The sequence below is a fragment of the Podarcis tiliguerta genome (genome assembly GCF_965153285.1).
Source record: "Podarcis tiliguerta genome assembly, chromosome: 8".
Taxonomy (NCBI): Eukaryota; Metazoa; Chordata; class Lepidosauria; order Squamata; family Lacertidae; genus Podarcis; species Podarcis tiliguerta.
In genome coordinates, this window is record NC_139541.1 from 72876917 (window position 1) to 72897398 (window position 20482).

The window sequence follows — 20482 nt, forward strand, 5'->3', positions numbered from 1 at the left end:
AGACCCAGCTGATGAGCTCCCGAGAAGGTTGCATAGAAATAGGAAGGGAAGTTTCCCTTGGTGCTGTGTTGCCACATTGGGTTCCTTACAGGAGAATCTTTACCCTGTTGCCTCATCGGGATCACGCTGAGGGAAGAGCCCTGCTGGCTGGCTGACATCCAGCTTTTGCAAGAGAAACACCAATATTGGCCAAGTTCACCTTGCAACTTTGTATTGCAGTACAGAAAGACTCAGTAGTACAGCCCTTCAGAGTGGTGCTCATAGACTGTCCTAAAGAGGAAAAACAAAGATCAGGGTAGAAATAGCTCTTCAGTCATTTCTGCTCAAACAAGCTCATTCATCCCAGTTTATAGCCCCCTTTTCCATTGCCGTGCTCACAGAGGTGAAGGAAATCAAAATACATTGAAATGATGCCAAAGTGCTCAGCTATTTCCTTGAACGACAAATGCCTAAAACAAACAAAAAGAAGGAGGGAAACACCTGACTAAAAAAGCATACATGTAAAATGAAAACGTTAAGGGGAAACTTAAATAAACTTAATAATCAGTCTGCATATGCACAAAATTTTATCGCTGTGCTGCCCATAAATAAGCTAACATATTTTTCTACATTAAAAGAAGGACTTGAACCTTGGTATAAAAGAAGTTAGGAAGACACAGCAACCCAGAAAACTGAATATCAGATGCAAAAATCCTGTATTTCAGTTACTAAATGGGATAAAACAGAATGTATGTCAAATAATATTTCAATAACATGTAAAGAGCCATGCAATTATTTGGATACAGATAAACCCTCTGTACAGTTGCACTCATGGTTCTTCAATGCTTTTCTTTAAATGGCTAAAATGCCAGGGTGGGGTGTTCTTAATGTTCTGATTTTCTGGATAGCTGGAATACCAGTGCCAAATGTGTTTTGGCTCATTTGCCTTCTACGGTGGCCCCTTTTGTTATGCAGCATCCTTTATGCAGGACTCCAGCCAAAATATATCCAAATCTCACTTGAGTGAAGGTTAAAAGCCAATTTCCCCAGCTGGCAGGGGTTTGCAAAAAATTGCAATCATCTGTGTAAAAGGCTAAGACCCAATACTCAGGACAGGTTCCTGGCTAGAACAGGTCCCTCATCTGTTGCCATTGCCTCTGCATAAGCAGCAGCATGAGGAGCATGCTGGGAATCTCCTGGGCTTCACCCTTGGCAATGCCTTCCTCATCGAAGCAATAATAATAATAATAATAATAATAATAATAATAATAATAATTTATTTATACCCTGCCCATCTGGCTGGGTTTCCCCAGCCACTCTGGGCTGCTTCCAACAGAATATTAAAATACAATATTCTGTTAAACATTAAAAGCTTCCCTAAACAGGGCTGCCTTCAGATGCCTTCAGATGAAAGTCTGGTAGTTGTTCTTCTCTTTGACATCTGGTGGGAGGGTGTTCCACAGGGCAGGTGTCACTAATGAGAAGGCCCTCTGTCTGGTTCTCTGTAACCTCACTTCTCACAATGAGAGAACCGCCAGAAGGCCCTCGGAGCTGGACCTCAGTGTCTGGGAGTGGAGTGGAGACGCTCCTTCAGGGATACTGGACCAAGGCCATTTAGGGCTTTAAACGTCAGCACCAACACTTTGAATTGTGCTCGGAAACGTACTGGGAGCCAATGTAGGTCTTTCAAGAATGTAGGGTCCTTGCAGAGTGAGGTAAGGTGGCCCCCAAGACTGCCTATCCTGCTGCTGCTTCGCCACTGTGGTAGCCAATGCTGTTTAAACTTTATAAGCAGCAAATGGCTGATCGTTAATGTTCAAGAGCTTACTGCTGTTAAACTTTAAACCATATTTGCTGTGTGAAAGGGGCAACAGCAGGGGTTCTCTCAAGGGTCATCTCGTCCACAGTGCCTTGTTCTCAGGAAGGACCCCTCCTCAGAATGAGGCATGGATGACTCAGTACCATCAGCCAACCTGGGACTCAGCTATACAGCTGCAAGTAAAACGTTTTAAGTGCAATACAGTCATACCTCGTGTTGCGTCCACGTCATGTTGCATTTTTCAGGTTGCATCCTGTGGCAACCCAGAAGCACCGGAATGGGTTACTTCTGGGTTTCGCCACTCATGCATGCACAGAAGTGCCAAATCGCGCCGTGCGCCTGTGCAGACGTCGTACTTCAAGTTGCAGGCTTTTCATGTTACGAATGGGCCCGGGAATGGATCCCGTCCGTAACACAAGTTACCACTGTATACAATGTGACACAAGATGGCGATGGTGAGCCTTATGGCAAATTCAATGCATTTTTTAAAACGATTTAAAAAAAAAAAGCATTTTCAGAGTGGTTTTTTATATGTGTGTAGAGTTCATCCTGGAAAGGGTGCTCATGGCAACTTTGCAGCAACCCTAGGGTTCTAGGCAGCGGTTGCTGGGAGAGAGGGTGCAAATCTGCTGCCCTTCCCAATCTGGTGAGTGGGGTAATGGTCCCAGGATGGCCACTAGGTAGGTTCACAGTCCCAAAGAGGAGAGAACTCATAAGCAATGTGTGATGGGATGAAGAGCTGCTTGTGCGTAAACTGCAAGTCCCTCAGAGTTTGAACAAGTTCTCAAACCTCTGCCTGTGACGGAGCCCCTCCAGCATGGCTGCGTCAATCGCTAGCAGAATCCGAAAGTGGTTGCTTTCGGAAACGTTTCCAACATAAAAGCTCCTTAACGGAAACACGTCTTCTGGACTCTCTGCGTGACAGTTTCCGGCGAGGAACAGGTGTCCCTATAGGAGGTCCTGAGACCTCCCCACTGTTTTCGCTGGAAGCGTCTCTGAGCCATTCCTCCGACTCTCCTTCCCTTGACGTTCCTGTTCGCCCCCTACTGGTTCCCTCTTCAGCTGTTACGTCTCTCTCTACCTCAGAGAGCCTTTGCACCTCCTGTCCTGCCGATGGCAGTTCCCTGACATCCACCTCCCCTCCAGGGCCCCCTTCACCCCCTCCCGTCTCCTCCCCTACGGGTTGGGAGGAGGTAAAACCCCGGAAAGAACCTTCCTCATCGTCCGAAGTTTCGAACACCTTTCTCCACTTGTTGTTGTTCCTAGTCTCTCGGTACTCCTCGTCATCTGAGTCCGTTCCTTCTTCCAACTCCGACTCCGCGAATCCTTCCAGTTCCTCTTCCTCGTCGGTGGTGCCGAAATACTCCCTCCTAAACCTTGCTACCGGCTGTGGTTTCCTCGGGAATCTTTGGTGGAACGTTTCTGTTAAAACCTCGTCATTGACCTCCTCTGCAGTCACCCAGGTGTTTTCTGACTCCGGTTCCCCTTCCCACGCCACCAAATACTCCACCTGATTGCCCTTCCACCTGGAATCGAGGATTTCCGCTACATGGTTACTGCTTTCCCTCTCTTCCAAGACTGGTCCCCTGGTGTATTCCCCTTCACCTCCCCCCTTGTACGGTGACAGTAACGACCTGTGGAACACTGGGTGCAATTTCATGTGGCTGGGTAACCGGAGTTTAAAGCCACTGGGTTGACCTGCTGAATGACCTCAAAGGGTCCCAATCTCTTGGGTCTTAATTTTTTACAACCCCCTTTGAACGGCAACCCTTGGGTGGACAGCCACACCTGATCCCCCACCCTTATTGTTTCACCTTCCCTTCTGTTCTTGTCTGCCTGCTTCTTATATTGTGCCTTGGCCCTTTCTAAGTTGAGCTGAAGCTGACGATGGATCGCTTCCATCTCTTCTACAAAATGTTCGGCCGCTGGGACGCTCCATCTCTCGCCTCCCTCCCCTGGGAATGCCCTGGGGTGACACCCGTAATTGGCCAAAAAGGGGCTCATCCCTGTGGACACATTCTCCGCATTGTTGTAGGCAAATTCTGCCAGCGCCAGCTTTTCGACCCAATCATTCTCTCTGTCATTGACATAACACCTCAGATATTGTTGGAGGATGCCATTTGCTCTTTCCGCCTGCCCGTTGGTTTCAGGGTGCCGGGCAGTCGAAAAATTGACTTCCACGTGCAGCAAGCTCATGAGCTTCCTCCAGAACCTGGAAGTAAATTGTTTGCCGCGGTCTGAGATCACCCTCAAGGGGGCGCCGTGCAGCCGGAAGATGTGTTCTACAAACAACTTCGCTGTTTCTTCCGCTGTGACTGCATGTGAACATGCTACAAAGTGGCACATCTTAGTTAACAGGTCCACTACTACCATAATGGCCGTTTTCCCCTTGGATTTGGGCAGATCCGTCATAAAATCTATTGATACCGCCTCCCAAGGCCGTTCTGGCGTGGGTAATGGTTCTAATAACCCTGCCGGCGCCCTTCTTTCCCCCTTGGCCCTCTGACATTGGTCACACCCTCTTACATACTCCTTTACATCTTCCCTCACCTTGGGCCACCAAAATTCCCTGGTGACCATCCACATGGTCTTGTGTTGTCCAAAATGTCCCGCCGTGGGACTATCATGCAACTGCTTGAGTACCCTCCCTCTCAATTCACCTTCTGGTATATACAGTGCCCCTTTGTAATACAATGCCCCGTTTCTTTCCTCAAAACCCTCCTGGCTCTCACCCTCTCCCCTGAGACCTCTGAGCTTATTTTGGGCATATTCGTCATTTTCCGTTTCCTCTACCAGTTCTCGTCTCCCCACCAGCGCCGCCCCACACACCCAGCGGTCCTCAGGAATGACATGTCTTTCTTCGATTGCCCCCTCCCCCTCCAAATACTCTGGTTTGCGTGAGAGAGAGTCCGCCCTGACGTTCTCTGGGCCTGGTACATAACAAATCTCGAAGTGGAATTTGGAAAATTCCTGTGCCCATCTCACTTGTCGTTGGTTGAGTACTCGAGCTGTTCTCCAATACTCCAAATTCTTGTGGTCGGTGCACACTTGCACCTTGTGTTGTGCCCCAATCAATAAATGTCTCCACCTCCGGAACGCTTCGTGAATGGTGAGCAGTTCCCTGTCATACACCGTGTAGTTCCGCTCGGACTTATTCAGCTTCCTCGAGAAGAAGGCACACGGTCTCCACTCCGACGTATTCCTTCCCGGCTGAAGAAGTACCGCCCCTACCGCTCGGTCTGACGCGTCTGTTTCCACTCTCATGGGCTTCTGTAGGTCCACATGCAGAAGTTGTTCTTCCGAGGCGAAAGCCCTTTTCAGTTCTTCAAAAGCTCGCTCCGCCTCCACCGTCCAAACAAATTTCTTCTTGCTACTGAGGCAGTCGGTGATGGGCGCCGTCAAGTGTGCAAAGTTCTTGATGAACTTCCGATAAAAGTTCCCAAACCCCAGGAATCTTTGCACATCCTTCTTGGTCTTCGGTGTCTTCCATTCCAGCACCGCCTGGACCTTGCCTGGATCCATGGCCAATCCTTTGTCTGACAAGCGGTACCCCAGGAATTCCACCTCCTTGGCATGAAACTGGCACTTCTCCAGTTTCACCCACAGCTGATTGGCTTGCAGCCGGCCCAACACTTCTCTCACGTCCCTCACATGCTGCTCTTCATCTTCCGAATACACCAACACATCATCTAAAAAGGCCACACAATTCTTGTAGAGCAAAGGTCCCAAGACGTGGTTGATAAAACTTTGAAAACATGCGGAGCCGGCTTGGAGACCGAAGGGCATTACGAGGTATTCAAATGCTCCCAAAGGGGTGAACATGGTGGTCTTCCATTCATCCCCCTTCCTTATGCGTATCAGATTGTACGCCCCCCTCAGGTCCAGTTTTGTAAAAATCTTCCCCTTCCTCACCCTGGTCAGAATGTCATCAATTCGGGGCATAGGAAAAGCCAGGGGTTCCGACACGGCATTTAGGGCCCTGAAGTCAACTACAAGTCTCGGCTTATCTGTGTTTTTTTTGTCCACAAAAAACACTGGGCTGCCCCCCACCGCTCGGGACTCTCTGATGAAACCTCGCTTCAGGTTTTTGTCAATGAACTCCCTCAGCTCCTGCATCTCCCTGTCTGACATGGCGTACAGCTTGCCCACTGGGAGTTGAGCCCCAGGGAGTAGGTTGATTTGACAGTCAAAGGGTCTATGCGGCGGCAGTTTGTCCGCTTCCCTTTCGCTAAATACGTTGCTCAGATCTGCATATTGCGGAGGCACCTCCCCTTTATTCATTACCTCCATCCCAGCTAGGGTGAGCCTGGCTCCCCCTGGATCCTTCCCCTGCTTGCAGTGTTCTAGGCAATGCGCTGACCCAAAGGAGACCACCCTCTGATGCCAGCCCACTAGAGGATCGTGTAGTGCCAGCCAGCTCATCCCCAAAATGATGGGAGCTCCTCCCAAGGTGGCCACATTAAACGCTATCCTCTCGGTGTGCCTTGCCACCCTCATTATCATGGGGACTGTCTGTTGGTTCACTTCTCCTCCCAACAGCTCTCTGCCGTCAATCGTGGTCACCTGCAGGGGTTTACTTAAGGGGAGGGTTTGTATCTGGTGCTCAGCTGCGAACTCCTTACTCATGAAATTACAGGAGCTGCCTGAATCCAGAAGGGCCTTGATCTGTAGGGGGTGTCCGTTTGGCAGCTCTAGCAACACCTCTATCACTAGAGCAGGTCTGGGAGGTTCTGGTGAGGGCACTTTCACTGCTTTTGGGCCTGGCTGCTGTGCCCCGACGGTGGCAGCCAGGCGTTGGCTTTTACTTGCTCCTTGCTTTCCTCCTCCTCTCCCCCAACAGCTCCTGCCATGCCTTGCCATTCCTTTCTTCGTGGACAGACTCTGGCAAAGTGTCCTGGCTGTTGGCAGAGATAACATTTCTTGGCGCTCTTTCCCTCCTTCTTCCGCCCTTCACCGAGGTTTGAAACTGCGCGCGCCCGCGCTGTTCCAACTTCCATCGGCTCTGCCGGCGGGAAAGGCTGCTCTGGAATGTCTGGAATGCGGAGCTCCCTCCAACGTTCTCCTTTCCCCTCCCTCTTCTCCAAAGCCCTCGCTTCCTGGCGCGTTCCTATGGCCAGCGCGGATTTAGTCAGCTGGTCCATAGACTCCGCTCTGGGGGCCCGGGAAAGTTCATCTTTTAAGGACGAAGAGAGCCCTTCTTCGAAAAGCATCTGAATGGGCTCCGCAGACAGGTCCCACCCCAATCTATGAATCAACATAGTGAACTCAGTCCAGTACTCACGGACAGTCCGGTTCCCCTGTTTGCAAGCCATTAACTGCCTTCGCACCCCTCCCTGCTCAATGTCGCTGGAAAACATCAGTTCCATGGCACGAAAAAACTTCATCGTGTCCTTTAGGATCTCATTATTTGCTGCCATCAAGGGTCTAACCCAGTCCTTCGCCCCTGATTCGAGATGGCTAATTACAAAAGCCACTCGCGATTCCTCATCAGGGAAGTCATCAAATTGCAGATTGAGAGCGTATTGCATCTCTGTCCTAAAGGCATGATAGTTTCTGGGGTCCCCCCCAAATTTCTGCACCAATCCTGCCATCTTTCTGGTGAGCGGGGTGGCTTTCTCCTTCCCCCTTTCTGCATCCTGAGCCCTCCTCTCCTCCAGCCTCGCCGTCTGCAAGGCAAGCTGGATCTCCAACGTCCTATACCTTTCCTCCAGGCTTGGACCTCCTCCAGCTGCTCCAGCTGCTCCGGTTCCGGCTGGTTCGCTCATGATGCCTCTCCCTGGCACAAGCTAGCTTTCGGTGACTTTCGGATTGCTGTGATGGGATGAAGAGCTGCTTGTGCGTAAACTGCAAGTCCCTCAGAGTTTGAACAAGTTCTCAAACCTCTGCCTGTGACGGAGCCCCTCCAGCATGGCTGCGTCAATCGCTAGCAGAATCCGAAAGTGGTTGCTTTCAGAAACGTTTCCAACATAAAAGCTCCTTAACGGAAACACGTCTTCTGGACTCTCTGCGTGACAGTTTCCGGCGAGGAACAGGTGTCCCTATAGGAGGTCCTGAGACCTCCCCACTGTTTTCGCTGGAAGCGTCTCTGAGCCATTCCTCCGACTCTCCTTCCCTTGACGTTCCTGTTCGCCCCCTACTGGTTCCCTCTTCAGCTGTTACGTCTCTCTCTACCTCAGAGAGCCTTTGCACCTCCTGTCCTGCCGATGGCAGTTCCCTGACACAATGTTTCATATTAAATCAATTACCTGCCATGAGTTGTGTGACCACCTCAAAGCAGTAGTCCTCAGAGCCAGTACAATTTACCATTTCCGGGTTGCAGCTTGCCAAAGAAAAGCAGGCAGGGCATTGTTTTCCATTGGTCGTGGTGTTGACTGGTGGCACTGGAAAGCAAAGGGAGACCAACAGTTTAAGTGTAGCATGGATGGCAAGAGACTGCACTTGGATTCAGGAAGTCCTGGGTTCAGCTTTTGATGCTGCCATAAAATTCTTGGCCAGAGGACAAGGTATTCTCAGCTTCAAGTCTCCAGGGGATGGGGAATTGGACCTGGCTGGTGGGACAGTGTCAGGCTTCGGGGAATCGGCTTCCTTCCCCGTGGCAGTAAATAAGAAGATCCAATGATAGAAACATCTTACCAGATAGATGTTTTAATAATCACAGAAAAGAACATGTCTCTCTAGAAATAACGGTGCTCCCAATTAAGGTTCACTCCCCCCCTCCGTCCCTATTAATCTACGTCACTCCTACGTCTTGTAATCTGAGCTTGTACCCTCTGCGCTTTCTGTTCTGAGACTTTCTGAGCTCTTTTCGACCTTGGGGAGGGCTTCTTCTTCTAGCTGTTCCCCATCCAGTATTTCCCAGCTTCTGCCTTCTGAACTGTGCCCCTCTGCAAACCACTGTTCCAAATCTACACTGCACTCCTGCTCCTGGGAAGATTCAGGATCAGGGGGAGGGGGTGGCTCCCACCATTCCTCCTCAGCACAGTCCCTGACAGACAGGATGCTTACCTTCCTCCGCACACCCCTTGACCCCCCCCCCCTGTTGGCACCCCTGCTTGAGAGCCACTGACAGTCAGTCTAATAATACTGAGCTAGATGGCATTTGAGATGGGCCATGCCCACTTTGGTTCTACTCATTCAAGCAGGGGTGATTGTTAGACCAAGCATCCCTGGAGCATCTGCTTTGCATGCAGAAGGTCCCAAGTTGAATCTCTGGCATCTCCAGGTAGGGCTGGGAGATAATCCTTGTCTGAAACCATTGAGAGACACAACCAGTCAGTATAGACAGTGCCAAGCTTGATGGACCAATGGTTTGATGTAAGGCAGTTTCCCATGTCAGATGTTTACAGCATGCCCAATTTCACCCATTGACCCACCTGTCATGCAGATATTTCAGACTCCTAAAGTTGGCAGTGGTTGACCAGCCTTCCTGAGTCCTATTTGTTATTTGTTATTTGAGGTTTAGATGTTTAGTCATTGCTATTATAGCTCCCACCCCAGACTGCATCCTTCTATTTTATGTCACAAACACCATGATGTAGCCCTGCTAGCACTGAGTTAGAAGAAGTCAGGAGAAAAACAGCAGTCCTGTACTTACACTGAGGAGAAGCTGTGATACAGGCATCTCCTGTGCAACAGCCGCCATTTGCCTGGATGACCCTATCCTTGCCAAAATGCATATGAACCGGTGCCAAAAGATTGCAGATGTCGGAAGATTGACAGGTTTTCACTGAGCTCAGAATGCTTTGTCCATCTGAGGATGAGGAAGAAACACAAGCACTTTATTAGAGATATTCACCTGCCCAGCTCTTCCTAGCAGCTTGTAAGTCAAGAAGGCAATGCAATTCTGAGCTGCATCAATAGGAGTATAGCATGTAGATCAAGGGAAGTAATAGTGCCACTGTATTCTGCTCTGGTCAGACCTCCCCTGGAGTACTGTGTCCAGTTCTGGGCACCACAGTTCAAGAAGGACACTGACAAACTGGAATGTGTCCAGAGGAGGGCAACCAAAATGGTCAAAGGCCTGGAAACGATGCCTTATGAGGAACGGCTAAGGGAGCTGGGCATGTTTAGCCTGGGGAAGAAGAGGTTAAGGGGTGATATGATAGTCATGTTCAAATATATAAAAGGATGTCACATAGAGGAGGGAGAAAGGTTGTTTTCTGCTGCTCCAGAGAAGCGGACACGGAGCAATGGATCCAAACTACAAGAAAGAAGATTCCACCTAAACATTAGGAAGAACTTCCTGACAGTAAGAGCTGTTCGACAGTGGAATTTGCTGCCAAGGAGTGTGGTGGAGTCTCCTTCTTTGGAGGTCTTTAAGCAGAGGCTTGACAACCATATGTCAGGAGTGCTCTGATGGTGTTTCCTGCTTGGCAGGGGGTTGGACTCGATGGCCCTTGTGGTCTCTTCCAACTCTATGATTCTATGATTCTATGATTCTATGATTCTAAGGCTATGCCAACACTGGCCATCTAGTTTTTAAGAGTCCTAGTTCATGTTGGGCTCTCTGCAAGCCATCCCCCTCTCTTACCAAAGTCACATTTAAAAAAATTATTATTATTATTATTATTATTATTACTACTACTACCCCACCCATCTTACTGGATTGCCCCAGCCACTCTGGGCAGCTTCCAACATATATAACAACATATTGAAACATTAAACATTAAAAATACTTCCCTATTCAGGACTGCCTTCAGATGTCTTCTAAAGGTTATATAGTTACTTATGCCTTTAACTTGGGGCCCTCATAGCTCCATACCCCTAATATTTGTCTGATGAAAATAAGGATGTCCTACCATACCCCCCAACATTTCTCCAATGAAAAGAGGGGTGTCCTAATCTAAGGAAAAGTGGGACATTCTGGGATCAAATCAGAAACTGGGACTTGTGTAAATCCAGGACTATCCCTGGAAAACTGGAACACTTGGAGGATCTCTGATGCTGCCTAGTCATTTTCTTCTGCTCTTCTTTTTATAAATATAAATATGTATATTGCATATCCATGTATTTGGACTTTTAAAATGCAAATCACCTGAAACTGTGTTCATTGTATTTATATGTACTTTCGCTTATTTCTTTGAAAGGAATTCTTTATTTCTTCAAGATCTGCAGGCACTAAGTGATCTCTAGATGGACCAAATAAAAATAACAACAGTAACAACAACAAAAGAATGTGGACTGAAACAAGAAAGCCCTCAAGGCCTTCCTAAAGACTGAAAAAAATTGATCACATGTATTTCCTTGGGGAGAATATTCTAGAAATATAGGTCCTCCACAAAGAAAGGCCCTGTCCCTGGCAGTCACCAACCTATCAGTTCCCACAGGTGGACCTTGGAGCAGGGGGATAAGGCACCTTCAGCTTACTATAAGGCATCTTCAGCTCTTAAGCCCATGTAGCTTGCATAGGACCTGTGGCCAATTCACTGTCAGGGCTTGGCTTATGATCTCTCTCACCTACCTACTGAGGTTTTGCTCACACCAACAACACAAGTATCTTGCCCAGCATCACAAGTCTTCTTCTGGCACTCAATGTTGTCAGTGTTGAAGACTATGCAAGTTTCACAGTCCAGCGAGGCACCTGGATGCGGGAAGCAAAAAAGGCAAGCTAAAGTATATGGGACAGATAGAATTCCAAATTCAATAAAAGGGCAAAACCCACCCACTGGTAGCTAAAGTGATGTCCCTCTAAACCATCTGTGGCTGTTTCTAGAAATCAGGAGCCTGTTCCTAGAAGGAAGACTCTGTAGAAAAATCTGCTACACACAGAGGGACAGACAGCTCCAATTCTGTGATCAATAGCAGCTATGCAAACTGAGCAAATGTGTACAATTTCTTTTCCATTCTGCATTCTGTAATCCAGGTACGTCCAACAGGCAGATTGTGATCTACCGGTAGATCACTGGCCACCTGTGGTAGATCACTGGTAGATCACCGGCTCCCCCAAAGAAGCTCAACAACTTTGGCTCCCCTAAGAAAAGCTCAACATTTTTGCCCTGCACCCCCCAAGAAGGGGCTTTCCTCCCTAAAAAAGCTCAACAACTTCGACCTGGTAGATCACTGTCAGTCTCTAACTCTGTGAGTAGATCACAGTCTCTTGGGAGTTGGCCACCCCTGCTGTAATCATTTTGCACAATTTATTCTGGTTTAGCTAGCCATGGAGAAGATCGACAAACAATGCAATGCACTGAATCCCAGTGGTGCCCGGTGGAAATCTGACCAAAGTCATTTGGAAGATTCTAAGCTTCTGTAGACATTATCTAAACACCTTCAAGGGATTCCAGCTGGTCCCTTTCCCCAGGGAACTTTTGCAAACTGCAACTATCACCAGATAGTTCATACAGGCGAAAGCAGATCACTTGATGCCATTGTGATATCAGGTGATAGGCAAGTGGGGAGCCCTGTCTGACTTGGCCCATGTGGTGGAGGTAAGGATCCAGCCAACCAGTCATATCCAGTTGCATACCCGTCTTGTAAAGCTATTCTGGATATTCACACCAATGAGGTGGCATCAAATGACATCTAGCTTGGCCCCCATTGATCCTAATGGAACAATTCCCTTTCCTATGGGACATTGAAACATTCCTTACCTATAGTAAGAAGCAGAGTGAAGAAGAAGAGTTCCAGGAGAGCTTTCATGGTGACAGGAAATACACGGTGCAAGAGTGGTTGCACAAAATATTTATCCGTGTTGCCTGAGGTAGCTGCAAAACCATTCAGAGCAATAAACAAGAAGAGTAAGCTTGTCAGCAGGAGCAGAATCCAAAACATGACCAAACAGTTATATTGCCCATCTGGGAAAGCAGTGACTGCAGTTGCCATATTAGAATCCCATATGGCTATTGTGAATTCATATTTGGGGCAAGATTTTAGCTCCAAGCTCAGTTAGAAAACCATTTCTAGTAACAGAACCAACACTAGATTAACATAGGAGGCATGTCGTAGCATTTCTCTCATCATTAGATGCAAAGGACATGTTGTGAATTCAGAGTTTGGTTTTGTTGAAAAGGGTTCAAAATCACCACATCAACTCTTGTTTTATGTCAGATTACTGCAGCGTGAAAACCTCCAGTGGAGCATTATTTACTTATTTATTTACAGTGGTACCTCGGGTTAAGAACTTAATTCGTTCCGGAGTTCCGTTCTTAACCTGAAACTGTTCTTAACCTGAAGCACCACTTTAGCTAATGGGGCCTCCTGCTGCTGCTGTGTCGCCGCTGCACATTTTCTGTTCTCATCCTGAAGCAAAGTTCTTAACCCGAGGTACCATTTCTGGGTAAGCAGAGTCTGTAACCTGAAGTGTCTGTAACTTGAAGCATCTGTAACCTGAGGTACCACTGTATTAAATTTTTTTTGAGACAGACTCAAATCAGGTTGCCCAGGGCTGTCAAGTTGGCAGGGATCTCCTTAACCAGCATGTTCCTCATAGGAAAGGCATTGAAGAAACCAACTCCTACAGGACTGAACCCTCCTACTCTTGGAGGCATAGTTTCTCCTCCTTTCCCTAACCCCATCCCAACCACATGTTTAATTGGGATTTTTAAATATATTAAAAAAAACCCTCAACATTAGCCCAATTCCCAGATTAATTCAGGGATAGTTCCAAGGTGGGTCAAGTCTTCCTAATGATTAGCAATTATTGATTCCCCAAAGTATTTAATATCCCCCCTACAGTAAGATTTCAAAAAGGCACCAGAAAGGGCTTTTGAAAGGCCCCAGTGACATCTGGAATCCTATACTAATCAGCCCTAAGATGACATACACAGAATGCTTTTCCATTGTTTCTTCACCATTTTATAAATCATTGGTTTTGCTCCATCATACTTCAAACATGTATCTCCATAGTCTAATAATCGAACAACTTTGTAAATATTAAGTAACATATCCCACCATAGCACAAAACCTTACTAGACCGGTGGATCAAGCCAGTTAGTAGGCAACTTCTTACCAGAGCCTAAAGCTGTGTGTGGATGGTCTCTGATGGTAGGAGAGCCTGAGGATTAAAAAGATGAGGGAGCGAGAGAGAGAGTTCTTGCACAGACTAACATGGGACCTTTTATAGGACGTTTATCCTAGGATCCCTACCAGTCATGTGTTGACATTTTCCTATACCAGCTTGCACTGTTACAAAACCACCCTTATACTCCTTGACCTTAGCTTTTACTCTATAAACTTGTTGACTATTCTAAATCCTTGAACTGTGAAAAACACATTTATTTAATTTTTGGAATACGTTTCATAATATGCCTGACACGCTAAAGTTTTCCTTTTCAATCAAACCAGTGGGCAACTCTATCAAGAGGCTTTTCTTTACAGCATGTGTGAAGAACCATTGGCTCCCCAGTTGCTGCTGAACTACAACTTGCAGGGGCCGATGGGAGTTGCAGTTCAAGAACATCTGTAGGGTCAAAGGTTCCCCACAATTGATTTACAAAGCTTTTTTTTTCTTACAAAAATGCCAAAAACCACAATTTGCCAAAGATCCAGGACAAAGCGCCACATTTCAGAAATTGTCCTCTGAAGTCAATCCTGATAATGTCCGGACGTGTGGCAGCTCTCGCATAATTCTAGGGTTTTCTCAGCGCTGTGAAACAACTAAGTAAAGAAACAGGGACTCCCAGAGGGTCTAGGGCTAGGGTGGGGAACCTCAGGTCTGTGGGGCTAAGTGTGGCCCCATAAGGCCTTCCAGACTGGTCCTCACAAATCTCCCCAGGCCATAACATGGGTGGACTTTGGTAATCTTTTGCATACTGCTCTCTCATCCTGATTTAAGTGGGACACCCCAGAATTACAGAAGCCACCTCAGCTTCTGACTGGATCACAGAATTTCCATTTTTGGGTCTGGCGCGAGTCCATTGGCTTGCACCAGAGAACTGGACCAAAAGTCACTCATTTCTTGGTCACGCACTCAGCTGGCTCCCACGAGAGCTCAGGATCCAAAAAAACCCAAGTGTCCTGATTTTGATCAGTGGGACGGTGGAGGGTATGCTTTTGTAATATGACGCTCTGTGTGAAGCCAACATTTGGCGCCCCCAAATGGATCTTCTCAGTTATGGATCTTCTCAATTTTGGGCCCACTCCACTCAGCACAGTGTGTAGGGGAACTGCCTACATCGCCCCAAATCGCATTGGCCATACCCTCATTGGCCCAACTTCACCTCTTCCCAGGCTGGAGGACAGAGTGTAGGATAACATGTAGAAACTAGCCTACTGTAGGAAGATAAAATCCACATCCATTGCTTTGACCACTTTTGTCTCTGGCTACACCCACAAACTGGCATTTGCCAGAAGGTTGCCCAGAAGAAAATAAGACCCTGGGACTGGAAAAGGTTTTGCACGCCTGATCTAGGGTCTCATGGGGAGGGATTTTTGAGCGGAATGGTGATTCTGAGAAAGATTAGAACTAACAGTGGCCATTTCCCTATTCTGAGTCTTCTCAACTAATGCTTGTAATTGCCATGCCAATCTGGATACAGCCTGAAAAAGCACACAACGGATCTAGTACAAAGCTGGTGTGGGTAGCAGTTTTTATTAGGGCAAGTAAAATCTAGTTCTCAGCAAGAACTATATCTGGTCTGAGTACCAACCCAGATTAAAGGTGGAAGCTCACATGAGCAACTTCATTTAGAATACTGTTACTTTGTTTTTCTAGTCAGCATTGGGTGCAGGCAGAGAGTTCAAGCTGCAGGGAACAAACACATTAAAATGTTCAAACATTTTTTTATTGGGGTGAAAAATCAAATCCATTTCCTGCCTAGAAAATTAGTGCAAACAGTACGACTGCATTTAAAATCCATTAGAAACAACTTGTTCCAATGGGAGTGTATGCGGTGGGTACTTTTTAAGAGGTCCAGGAGTAATAGAATCATAGAACTGTATAGCTGGGAGGGTGCCCGGGGGTCATCTAGTCCAACCCCCTAAAATGCAGGAATCATAGCAAAAGAATCCCTGACAGATGGTCATCCAGCCTCTGTTTATAAACCTCAACAAAAAAGACAACATAACAAGACTACAGAAAGGGTCTGGATTGCATTTAATAATAATAATAATAATAATAATAATAATAATAATAATAATAATAATAATAATAATGTTATGTATTGAAGTTCTCACGCTGGCCACCAGGGGGTATTGTGTATATAGTTTTCACTCAGGCTCACTAAGTTAATTTAGGCAGGAAAACCTGGGCTGCTGTTGTTACAATGCTGACAGTCAGCTGCCTAGAAAAGCAAGCCTGCTGAGCTGTTTGCTGTTCAGTTCAGTTCCAGCTTACTTATAAAGAACTACTTGGAGAAATCTCTGTGTCATTTGCTATATCCACCCACTACTTAATAAATAACAACAACAACAACAACAATACTACTTCTGCCCCACTCATCTGGCTGGGTTGCCCCAGCCACTCTGAGCAGCTTCCAACACATATAAAAACAGCATAAAGCACAAAATATTAACATCTTCCTGATATAGGGTTGCCTGTAACAACAAATTGATTTTATTTCAGATAAATCCCCAAACGCATGTTTGTATTAATTTTTCTGTCATGCTTGTTTTATTTGTTGAGAGCTGCCTTGAGTCCTGGTTCAGGGAAAAAGATAGGATATCAATAAATGTAGCAACAACATCATCATTTTTTGGCTCTGGTCATTGCTGGAGTGCGGCCCCTGACAGATTATTCCTGAGGGAATATGGCCCTCAATGGGGACAGGGAAGGTTTCCAACCCTTATTTTGACAGTTGTGGAGGAAGAGGGAATTCCAACAGTCATGTGACTGCCTGACCATCTCTCCCGCAAAACTGCCAAAGGCCTAAGAAGCCTGCTTAACCTTCACACTGTGTCGTCATAGCGATGATGTTGCTATGGTGCCAATAGCTCTTTTGCAGTCAGGATTCAGGTTCATACATTGATTGCTGCAGCCTTCTAGGCCACAGTAGATATGGACTGATTTACTGATAAGTAAAGAAAAGGCAGGTAGGGCTTTCTAAGACTTTCTGATTTCATTTTATGAGAAATGTGTTTGTTTGTTTGTTTGTTGCTTATGGAAGGGAAATAGAGGTTCTGGAGGTCCCTAAGGTACCTTTGACCTACGTTGTTCTGGACTTTGTAAATGAATACAGGCAACAACCATTTTAGGCATGTCTCATATGTGCTTGAATGTGCATGTATGCATCACGCCCACCCTGGAAGTGACCCAAAAACATCACAAAAACGGGCAGGAAGCGGAACGAGGTGCTTTCTTGCTTTTTCAATAGGCTTTCCAATTACCGTATTTTTCGCTCTATAAAACACACCAGACCACAAGGAGGAGGAAAACAAGAAAAAAAATCTTCTGAATCTCAGAAGCCAGAACAGCAAGAGGGATCGCTGCACAGTGAAAGCAGCAATCCCTCTTGCTGTTCTGGCTTCTGAGATAGCTGCGCAGCTTGCATTTGCTCCATGAGACGCACACACATTTCCCCTTACTTTTTAGGAGGGGGAAAGTGAGCCTTATAGAGCAAAAAATACGGTATTTGCAATTTCACTTAAGTGCATGGTGCCTGTGGAACTGAAGCGTTCAATAATTCCCAAAGAAGAGGAATGACACATCCTCCATGGAGGTTGCTACTTACCATTTATCATTCCCTCCATTTCTGACATCCACATTGTGAATGGCATTGGTTACATGGTCAGGACAGCAGAGCCTAGAACACCCACCAGTAATGTAAGCTTAACTGTCTACACCACCAAGCTGATCTGTTGGATTCCTCCAAAGAGGGTGTCACAATAGGACTTGCCTCAGAGTAGGACCCCCATACAGCTGGCACATTTCAAAGCTGGGGCTTCACCTGGAGCTGGCAGCCACTATATAGAGTTGTCATATTTTAAAGAGCAAAAAAGAGGATGCTATGATGACTCTCAGGGACGCGGATGGTGCTGTGGGTTAAACCACAGAGCCTAGGACTTGCCGATCAGAAGGTTGGTGGTTCAAATCCCCGCAACGGTGTGAGCTCCCCTTGCTCGGTCCCTGCTCCTGCCAACCTAGCAGTTCGAAAGCACGTCAAAGTGCAAGTAGATAAATAGGTACCGCTCCAGCAGGAAGGTAAAAGGCATTTCCGTGCTCTGCTCTGGTTTGCCAGAAGCAGCTTAGTCATGCTGGCCACATGACCCCGAAGCTGTACGCCGGCTCCCTTGGCCAATAAAGTGAGATGAACGCCACAACCCCAGAGTCGGTCACGACTGGACCTAATGGTCAGGGGTCCCTTTTCCTTATGACGACTCTCATTTTAAATACCCCTACTATATGTAGGCTATAGAAGCTGTGATATATTGCTGGAGGGGGCAGGTGAAGAGAAGACGAAAGCAAGTCTTCAGCCATGTCTCACCCAGAAAGTATAGCCTGAGACATTTTGGAAGATTTTAAAAATCTACCCACACAGAAATTTTACCCCCCCCCCCCCAAAAAAGGATGTGCCCTGGAAAAAGAGGACACATGGCAACCCTACATAGCAGGCAGGGAATGAAGCAGGCATTGATGAGGGCTTCTGCAACTTCTGTCTCCATTTGCTCTCTGCCCTAGCTCCATGTCATAGCTGTCAACGTTTCCCTTTTTTAAAGGGAAATTCCCTTATTCTCAAGAGGATTTCCCTTAAAAAAAGGGAAAAGTTGACAGCTATGCTCCATGTAGCACTACCTCAGAGCTAGGTGAGGGGGGATTATTTTGTGTAGCCTCAGCCTAATCCCTCACCTAAATACTGCTACCATACCAGGCCCTCCAACCCCCGGCCCTGGAGAAAGATGTTAGACATTCAGTCAACTTGAGCATAGTAAAAAACAAACCAGTTCTTGATCTTGCAGCAAAGATGTATGCAAAGTTAAAACTTTAGTTTGCGTTCTGATTTAGGTCATTGTCAGGAAGGGCTGGTGCCATGAACCTGGATGGTGCAGAGGGCACAGCAGCGGTGAGGTTGGGGTGGCATGGCTACACTGGCACAGCCAATCCAGTGCTCCTTTTGGTATTCCCGCTGCAACCACACTTTGCTGCTGCAATGCCCTGAATGTCCGCTCACCTTTCATAGTGGGCAGTGTTGCGGCCAGGCATCCAGTTCCTGGCAGTGATCCAGCTTGGGGGCGGGAAGTTCCCCCCCCTCTTGCACTGACCCCCGGCTACGTCACGCCTAGTGGCCCCGTCAGCTAAACGTTGCTGTGGGAGATTTAAACTGCAGTGTGGTGGCTGGGGGGCTCCCCTCTTTCACATCCTTGCCTGATTTTCCAGCCCACCCACCCTCTTTTTATGTGTTGGTATGACAAAACCTTGCTATGGACAAATGTTGGCCGCCATATTGTTGGGACCGGGTAGGGATTTTTCCACTTGGTGAATTGGCTCCAGCCATTTGGTTTTCACCTACCTTGTAGCAATGGTAACAACTTTGTGAGGTTTAGCCTTCATTTAATGGAGGGGAGGTTGTAGCCTCCACCTGCCTCTCTGCAATAAGGTTAGCCTGTTAAAGGGATCTGGGGTGTGTGTGGATTCTGTTTGATGCCTGGATGTGGGCTAGCCCTATGATATAAGTCAAGGGCTCCCTCTATTGTTGGTTTACCTTTAGTTGGACTCCCTGATGATGGACAGGAGTTGAGATATAGCCTGGCTTCACTCAGTGCCTAAGCCAAACTGCTCACTTCTGTAACCAATAAAGTTGTGGCCTATTTTATCCCATAAACCTAAATACTCTTGTCCGTGCGTTAATTAATCACTTGGGAACTGCTGGGCACCAAGCTTGGCACGCAACCACACTGTCTGGGTAAGTGTCAGTGATATTGGTGCCAAGAAGTTAAGTCCATGGTGTCAAAACCTCCCCACCAGCAACTCCACATCATCCTGCATCTTACCAAACCCCCCGCTTTCCAATCCTACATCAAATCTAAAGCAGAAATTCAATCAAACTGATTTATCTATTACATGCTTTACCTTTTTCTTCTTGTTGTTGTTTGTTTTTTTGAGGGTGGATGGAGGCATTCCTGCAGCACTGTATAACAAGCTGTATCAGCCCAAATTATCTCTTCTGCAAAATTTCCAACAGCCCAGGAAACCTCTCCATTGATGCATTATCTCACCCTGCGCTGGTTCAATATGGGAATGCTACTATTCCTGGCGGGTAAAGGTAAGCAAAGCAGGACCCTTACATTATTAAACCAGGGCTCTGAAATGGGGCAGCTTGCAAAATTTAACTTTTAAAAAGCTAATTGTGCTAAATGACATTTTTATGAATGCGAATAATTGGAAATGATATTTTGTGGGTCACAAGGTGAACAACTAGGCATGGTTCTCTACATTACCATCACTCCCTCTAATAGGAGCTATGCAATGTTGAGTGCAACTTTGGAAAAAATAAAACCCTGAAAAAGGGACAAGAGTCAATTACCTTGCTTGACACACTCAGAGCTTATAATTATATAAAGTACTAGCAATCTCTTACACAGCATTGCTCAGGAAACCCAGATCAGTGCAGTTTTCAAGTTAGCAGTTAGAATTAGTGAAGTTTTGAAAGGTGTACTCCACCATCTTGTTTCAAAGCTGCATCAGATTGTACCCAAACACTGACAACCCCCCCCCCCCCGCTCATCTCAGGAACCCACCATACAAAATCTGGGTGCTGTCCTACTGCAAATGACACCAAGTTCAGCAGTCCCAAATTCACACACAGGGGCAAT

General features: G+C 46.9%; 2 protein-coding genes across 7 annotated transcripts in view; one reads left to right on the forward strand and one right to left on the reverse strand.

Annotated features, from left to right (window-relative positions):
* LOC310684656 (phospholipase A2 inhibitor gamma subunit B-like) lies at positions 1–17584 on the reverse strand. 5 transcript variants are annotated; one of them, XM_083456088.1, is made up of 6 exons: positions 17404–17584; positions 12388–12501; positions 11259–11378; positions 9393–9548; positions 8044–8178; positions 1–270 (listed from the first exon to the last, which is right to left on the reverse strand). In XM_083456088.1, exons 1-6 carry the CDS (start codon positions 17447–17449, stop codon positions 122–124), a joined length of 720 nt encoding a protein of 239 aa, XP_083312214.1. In that variant the 5' UTR covers positions 17450–17584; the 3' UTR covers positions 1–121. The 5 variants fall into 5 exon arrangements, with proteins under 5 accessions (XP_083312214.1, XP_083312215.1, XP_083312216.1 ...); XM_083456089.1 differs by lacking the exon at positions 17404–17584 and adding an exon at positions 16620–16674; XM_083456090.1 differs by lacking the exon at positions 17404–17584 and adding an exon at positions 16313–16574.
* LOC310684664 (phospholipase A2 inhibitor and Ly6/PLAUR domain-containing protein-like) overlaps positions 16671–20482 on the forward strand; it is an 11706-nt gene continuing 7894 nt past the window's right edge. The window contains exons 1-2 of one of the 2 annotated variants that reach the window (XM_083456115.1): positions 16671–16765; positions 19852–19932. In XM_083456115.1, the coding sequence (XP_083312241.1) occupies positions 19872–19932 (61 nt within the window). In that variant the 5' untranslated portion in view covers positions 16671–16765; positions 19852–19871. Of the gene's footprint in view, positions 16766–19772; positions 19933–20482 lie in introns of both variants that reach the window. The other variant, XM_083456114.1, reaches the window with a different exon arrangement.